The sequence below is a fragment of the Anthonomus grandis genome, chromosome 17 (genome assembly GCF_022605725.1).
Source record: "Anthonomus grandis grandis chromosome 17, icAntGran1.3, whole genome shotgun sequence".
Taxonomy (NCBI): Eukaryota; Metazoa; Arthropoda; class Insecta; order Coleoptera; family Curculionidae; genus Anthonomus; species Anthonomus grandis.
Genome location: NC_065562.1, coordinates 8820431 through 8828015, shown reverse-complemented (window position 1 = coordinate 8828015; position 7585 = coordinate 8820431). Strand labels below are relative to the sequence as shown.

The following is a 7585-nucleotide window of genomic DNA, read 5'->3' as shown; positions in this document are numbered from 1 at the left end:
CCATGTTTTTGCAGCTTAACAGCGAGGTTATCAGAACGTTGGGGGGCTAGGGACAGTGCACAGGGAGGAGTATTGTCCCCAACCCTGTGGTACCTAGTAGTCGACAGTCTAATCAATTATTTAAACATAACCTGGTAATCCTTTGCCCAAGGAAGGACACTGTGTAGGGCTCAATGATGAGGGCATTGTGTATAGTCGATAAATGGTGCCTCTCTGAGGGCCCAAGGATCAACCTCAAAAAAAGCAGAGCTTGTACTATTCACAAGAAGATGTAAGTTTGGAACACCCCCTACTGTGTCTCTGGAAAGTGTGCAGTTGAAATACACCAGGACAGTTCGATTTCTGGGAATCACATTAAATTCTAAACTGTCCTGGTACCATCACGCAGACATCAGAATTAAGACCACGTGCGCGCTTTGGGCCTGCAGGAGGGTTTTTGGTAGCACCTGGAGTGTGTCCCCTAACACCTTTCACTGGATCTACAAATCTATTGCCAAACCTCTCCTTACATACGGGGCTATCATTTGGAAGCCCGGCACGAAGACAGCAAAAATTCAAGCTCATCTAGGTAGAGTGCAACGCCTTGCATGCCGTAGCATAACGGGTTCAGGTCTCAGCTAGAGCGCTTGAGACTCTATTTAGCTCTATTTTCTTGTGGTGCAATTCGATGCAACGAGAAGTGCGCATAGGCTACATGTCCTTGGTGATCTACGGGCTGTTGAGACTGGTCATGCAAAAATCTGATTAAAGGCCGTACAAGAATGTCCTCAAGAGCCCATATACAGCAGAACATACTCACTGGAGAAGCAGGCTACTCTCTTCCTGTATTAAGCTTAAGTCTTCCTGTATTGAAATGTGGACAGATTATATAAAATTGCGGACACCGCGATCGTAGCAACCTACTCGGATCGCAGTGCTGCCATTAAGACTATTACTGCCGAAAAGTTGAGCAAACTCGTACTGGAGTGCATAAAGGGTCTGGAGGATCTGGTGAATGTGGGCTGCAGGACTCAGTTTTACTGCGGGCCATTTAATTTGGCCAATGACAGGCTTTTTAACTGGACACTGGCTTTTAAGATGTTGTATCCCCCACCACAGTTATTGCGGACAACCCAGATCTGGTCCCGGTGGTGTTGGGAAGAGGATGAAACTGTGCTATCGGAAAGCCCTAGCGCACGCGCTAAGTTCAAAATATCTGGGTAATACTTACAGTTTACTTAAAGACTTTAAATCTAATTCTTACCCAAATGAAAATTCTTATTAGCTTTAACTCATAGTATATTTAGAATTTACAAATGTTCAGGTGTATTTGAGTTTCAAATCAAAATATGTTGTGTAACAATAATATATATAAATATAATTATTAATCCATAAGACTTACAATAAAGTTTTAAATATTATAGTACTTACAATTATCAGAACAAATTAAGTCATTAAATTATGCGCCCCTAATATACAAGGTCTCTCAATGTTACAATGGGATACTAATTAAATTCTAATATGAAAATGAAGTGTTTTTTTAATTGTACCCTGTTTTCGAGATGCAAGTTTTTTTAAATCCATTAATTTTCGACAAGATAGACTAATTATTAACCTACTTTTAAGATTATTTATTTTTTCTTCTTAATGTTAAACTTGCCGAAAAGCTACATTGTAAAATTATTTTGACGTTGACACCTTTTGTGGCAAGTACAATTTGCTAAATTGTTTTTTCTTGTAAGTGCTGTCCTCATTAGGCAAGAATCTTAACCAAATTAAACCTATTACAATTATAACAAATTAACATATCTGCAATTTAAAAGCTGGCGAAAATTCTGCTTCACTTAATCTATAAGCATCGCGCTGCATATATTAGCGACAAAAATTACCTGGTAGTATAATATATTTTCCGCATTATGACATTACTATAGGAGTTTATAATAGTTTTTTTTAAGCAATGGTGTAACCGTATGTTGGACGTGAAAGACGCAGAAAGGTTCTACGTACACCAAAGAGTACTTGGAAAAGGCATTTGATTAAAATAAAAGTACACAAGGTGGCGCTGCTTTTTATCACTTTTCAAGATTAATTCTAAAGCATTACTTATTAGGCACAAGGGGCAAAGGAAAGACTTCTGGAAATGGCAAAGTAGGAGGTGTTTCATCTTATCTGTCAGTGAAGAACAGGAAATTGCAGATTTTACAGAAAATAATGAGTTTTGGCTTAGCCGCAAAGAAGTTTTTGATATGATTAAACTATACATAAAGCAAGATAATTCATGTACTAGATTTAAAAATGGTCGGCCAGGTGATTTATTTCTTTTAGGCAGAGACATAGATTATCTGAGGGGTTTGATTCCAAAAACTTCCTTTGTTTAAAGAAAATGATACATTAAAAAAACCAAATCATGCTCAAACTGTTATGCCTTAGTCTATAATAAAAGCATAGGAAAAATCAAAACTTACTATATAGGCGATGTATATCATTCCAAAAGTCGTCTTATCCACGCGACACAGAATTTTACTTACATTCTCATTTTACTCACAGTGAGCGCTAAATGTTTGGTTATTAAAATTATTAAAGCATGTGTTTTAACAAAAATAGCACATTAAAATTTGTAATACCTTTAACCCAGATATGCCTATTGTCCTTAAATGAAGACACCTGTTACAGCCACTTACAATAATTTTATTTTCATAGTTCCGCTTATTTAAATGAGATGGCACTTCGTATTTCATCGCAGAACATGTGGTTGAAGGTTTATAAGTTATTAGAATTGCGTGTGTTGTACTGTGTTTTTCGTAGTTTTAGAAAGTGTCATAAATAAAAAATTGATTATCCCATTGACCTTCGACTAACGGGGTAAGTATTTTTCGGTTCTATAAGTAGAGTTTTGGAGTTTTATAGATGAAATGTTTACAAAACAGACGTATCTATCATGTACTAATATTTTGAAGTTATATTTGCAGAAGGAGGCTAGTACGTTTTTTCTAGCACTGTCCTTTTTTAAGAGCAATCGACATATCACCATGCAAATAATGACTTTTTGGTTTCAGCGGTCTGACGCTACACGACTTACTACAGAACTTGAAGGAAGACGATACATCCAGTAGAAATGACTTGCAAATTGCCCTTATGCCACTTACCAACTGTTACAATGATCTAACGGATGAAGACTAGGGGAATAAGGAATTTATGACTGTAAGTAACTTACCTGGTACCCAACTAAGAGCGGAAACTAAATTGGCTCGAAATAACGAAAATGAAGATGAGAATGATGCTGACTTGTGGAATGAAGAAGACAACATACCGCTTAGCCTTTTATAAACATCTTCTAGGAAAGAATATGTATGGGAAAAAGAGATCTGCAACCATCTGCATTAGAGTGGCAACCAATGCAAGAGGCAAATGCAAATTTTTCTTCAACAGAACTATTTTTTCAAATGTTTGATGAAGCTATCAAAAATATGTTTGTTTACAGTAATATGTATGGTGCAAAGAAAAATAAACCTGGAAATAACTCGCTCTGAAATGAAAGCATTTTTCGGAGTATTGTTGCTAAATGGATATGTGCCTCTTCCAAGGAGGTGTATGTTTTTGGAAAAAAGTGGCGATACAAGGAACGAGGTAGTAGCAAATGCATTAGCTAGAGATAGGTTTGAGTTCATCATGTCAAGTATGCCAAACTTAGGCCGTTTTTTGATAGACTGAATAAAAACTTCCAGAGATTCGCGTCTTATTCTGAGATTCACAGTGTTGATAAATCCATCGTTCCCTATTTTGGGAAACATGGATGTAAGCACTTCATCAAAAATAAACCAATTCGTTATGGTTACAAGGTATGGATGGGTGCTATAAGTAGCGGCTACTGTGTGTGGATTGGGCCTTCAATCAAGGGGCGAAAACAAAGCTAAAAGAACAATACAAATCATTTGGTTTACGTTCATCCGTTATTCTAGAATATGCCGACATACTTAAGAGGCTTGGAAGTTTTTCTACCATATATTTGTTGATAATTTTTTGAAACGGTCCCACTCTTGATTCAACTACAAAAGAACAAAATAAGAGCTACAGGAACCATCCGAGAAAACAGGATGTCAAAGTGTCCAATATTGTCAAAAAACGAGAAAAAGAAAAAGAAGAGAGGAGAATATGATTTTGAATATGAATGCAGTAACTGTTGGTTCCAATACTTTATCGGTGAAGCCATTATATAGTATCACGGTTTTCCCAAAAAGATAAAAAAAAGGATCACTGTAGATCAGCCACACCCGTTATATATTTATAATAAGTTCATGGGAGGAGTTGATCGTTGCGACCAGACTGTAAGCCTCTAGAAAACGTCTGTAAGGGGTAAAAAAATGGTATTTTTGTCCAATTGCATATGGTCTCGACACATTGCGAACAGAACGCATGGCAACTCCATAGACAAGGAAGTTCACTTGATCATCTAACGACTAGACGACAAATTGTTCTGACGCTCTTGGAAACCAATTGATGTGCAAAAAAAAGGGAAAGACCTTTTGCGTTGGAAAACGTTGAATCAAGATTAAATAACCAAGATCACTTTCTTGTACCGCAGCCCAAACAAACTCGATGCCGAATATGTCACAAAAAAGTTCAGAAAAAATGTCACGTGGCTTGTGGAGTGTTTTGTGAGCTATCATAGGTCTGAAAATTTGTTTGCTTATCAGTTACTTTAAAACTAGTATTTAGATTTTTTATATAAGAACTACAACCTATATGATGACACCCTGAAAGAAAGATTGAAAATTAAAAAAAAAATAAACAAAATGTGTTTTTCTAGATTAGCATTAAAGCAGAAATGTTGAGAAAAACAATTCAGGCATATCTGGGTTAAATAACAAAATGGATAATAATGATGTCTGCTGCCGTAAGACGATATCTTCAAGGAAGTTGTCTTCATCCCCAGGGTTATTTATACCATACGGTGGCAATCATATGGCACGAAGGGGTTGCGAGTCGAAATAAGGAAGATTTCATTTCAACTTTTTTAGAATTTCATTTATATAACAGACATGCTTAATACTATAATGCGGCTTGATAATTGTCCGACGTAAAACAAAAAATTGAGCCTTTTTTGTTTTTTTTTTACATTGTAAACTCTACCGAGACTGGACTCAAGAATTTCGAGATAAAATATGAGGTAGAGCAATCATTGAAAAGGCACAGTAAAGTTTTTTATTTTAAAGGCTTTAAATAGTCTGTAGAGAGAGCAAATTCATCCAAGTCTATGTGAAAAACATGAACATCTTTTTTCAACTTTTTTGAATGGATAGATTTTTGTTCCAAGTAGCTACAAAATTCTGCTAAATATAAAGTATTGTAAATATACTGCTTAAATGTTCCCAAGCCTTACTTGAATTGTTTATTTATGAAAGGGTCTAAGTACTTGACGAAAATCAGGATTGATTATTACAGTCATATATTGATTATTATAGTCATATATATTAAGTTACTACTGCTGGTAGTATCTAAACAGCCACCAGAATATTATATTTTATTTTTGAAAGAGTATAAGTCAGTGACTTGAATCATTTCATAAATTTACAGAGGCTCGCACCGATAACGACATCTGCATGTCCGTCGCCATTATGCGCGTAAATTTACTGTAGAAACGGTTTTCAATTTAAAAACTGGGGGTTGAAGTACTATAAAAAATATACTTTTCCTAGGAAAATAGTGCTAGTTCTATTCCACGATCAAAAAAAAGAGTCATTCGCAGTTTCAACTTTTATGGAGTTTCATTACAATCATGAAAGAAAAGGAACTGCTGAATCTTTGAAATGTATTGATGGGGTACAAAGGAGTTCTTTTTTGCTAAAAATTCTTGATGTAGGAATTGTTTAACTACCGAATAAAGGGCGACTAAAGGGCTTATCCTGGGGAAAAAATTTCAATTAACATTAAGAAAATGAGTGATATCCGAAAAGTAACTGGTTATATTCCTGAAAATGTTGTGTGTGAAATTTTATGAGAAAATAGAGAGAAACTGAGCAGAAAAAATAGTATGTCATAAAAAACTAAAAGGTGTTGTTTTTTTTCTTGTTGTTTTTTTTCTCCTAAAAAATATTAATATGTTTAGTTATAAGTCTTTGAAAATAAATTATCTGAATAAAATTACGTTTTTTTATCATTAATTTATTAATATAATTTACAAAATAAATGACCTAGTTATATTTTTTAAAGTAATTCGTTAGAGGATCTAAGCCAGATTATTAAGATTATAAAAAAATCTATATCTGTTAAAAAAATTTAAATATATATAAGCATAATTATTACACAGGATACAAATTTTTATTATGCCCCAAAAAAAATAAATTTTTAATTAAGTTGACATATAAACAATATTTATCAATTTTCTCAAAACACCTTGTGACATATCCTGTCACAAATAAGTGATTCACTTGCAGAATCTGGTGCATTTGTCCCTTAAGAGGGGAGAAAATATGTTGTACTATAAAAATGCCTTTTCGGAAGAATTTCAGTTATTAAAGTGTCAGCTAATTTTTTTGTCCTATTACTCCACATTTACCGAAAATGAAATAAACATAAAAATTAGAAAATAAAGGAGGCATATTGAATAATGACATTTCAAATAAGCTAAGGCAAGCATAATTAAAATATTGAAACTACTCTGCATAAATAAACATATTCTGGATGCCACATTTAAAACAAGAAAATTATAACCATTATTTCTTCAAAACTTTTTAAAACCTGTTTCTGTTCTGAAAAAAAGTTTACTCTGGATTAATTTCATATTACGTGTAAGTCATGGACCATTTGTAATATCAGACTTTTTGTGAACAGTCAGTAGATGACAAGTTAATTTTTGATTTTGACAAGTTTAACATTAAATAAATAATTAAGTCACAGGAGAAAATATGATGGATAGTAAGTTGTTACGTAAACGTCAATTAAGCCGTAAAAGAAAGTTAAATGACTTATTGACTAGACAACAAAATGGCTACATAATTTTCGCCTTAGAATTTAATAAATATGAGTGAACGATAAATATATAATTATCTCCTCTTACTAGTGTACCTTTCTGTTTCCCTACTCCTACTTCTATGTTTGCTTTTTGATGCACTTTTCTTACTTTTAGATTTCTCGTGATAATGGTCACTATCACTAGAGTTTGCTCTATTCTTCCTATTTTTTGAACTTTTGTCCCTTGACTTACTTCTACTCCTATACTTTTTCCTATTTTCTGACTTTTTATGCTTGTGGCTCTTTTTCTTGCGATAGTAGTCATCATCTGAAGAATTTGAAGGACTTCTTTGTTTTCGCGATGATTTTTTTTCTTTAGACCTCGATCTCCGATTACTTTTAGATGATTTTCCTCTTTCGGGGGAAGAGTCATTGTGTTTTTGGGAAGATCGATGTCCTCTTCTGCGGGTGACGTTATCCGAATCTGAATCATCTACTTCTATTTTTATATTTCTATCAGATTTCTTTGATTTTTCTTCTCTATCCTCCTCATTATCTGAATTGTAATCAGTTCTTTCCTTTTTCCCTTTAAAAGACTCTAATTTTTTATCAGAAATTTGTTTATATTCTTCATATTTGGCATTATCTACAATAA

At 34.0% G+C, this 7585-nt stretch overlaps 1 protein-coding gene across 1 annotated transcript in view; it reads right to left on the bottom strand.

Annotated features, from left to right (window-relative positions):
• Positions 1-1180: 1180 nt before the first annotated feature.
• LOC126746231 (G-patch domain and KOW motifs-containing protein-like) overlaps positions 1181-7585 on the bottom strand; it is a 30937-nt gene continuing 24532 nt past the window's right edge. Inside the window, exon 5 of the mRNA XM_050454386.1 lies at positions 1181-7576. Coding sequence (XP_050310343.1) covers positions 7023-7576 — 554 coding nt within the window. The 3' untranslated portion in view covers positions 1181-7022. The remainder of the gene's footprint in view (positions 7577-7585) is intronic.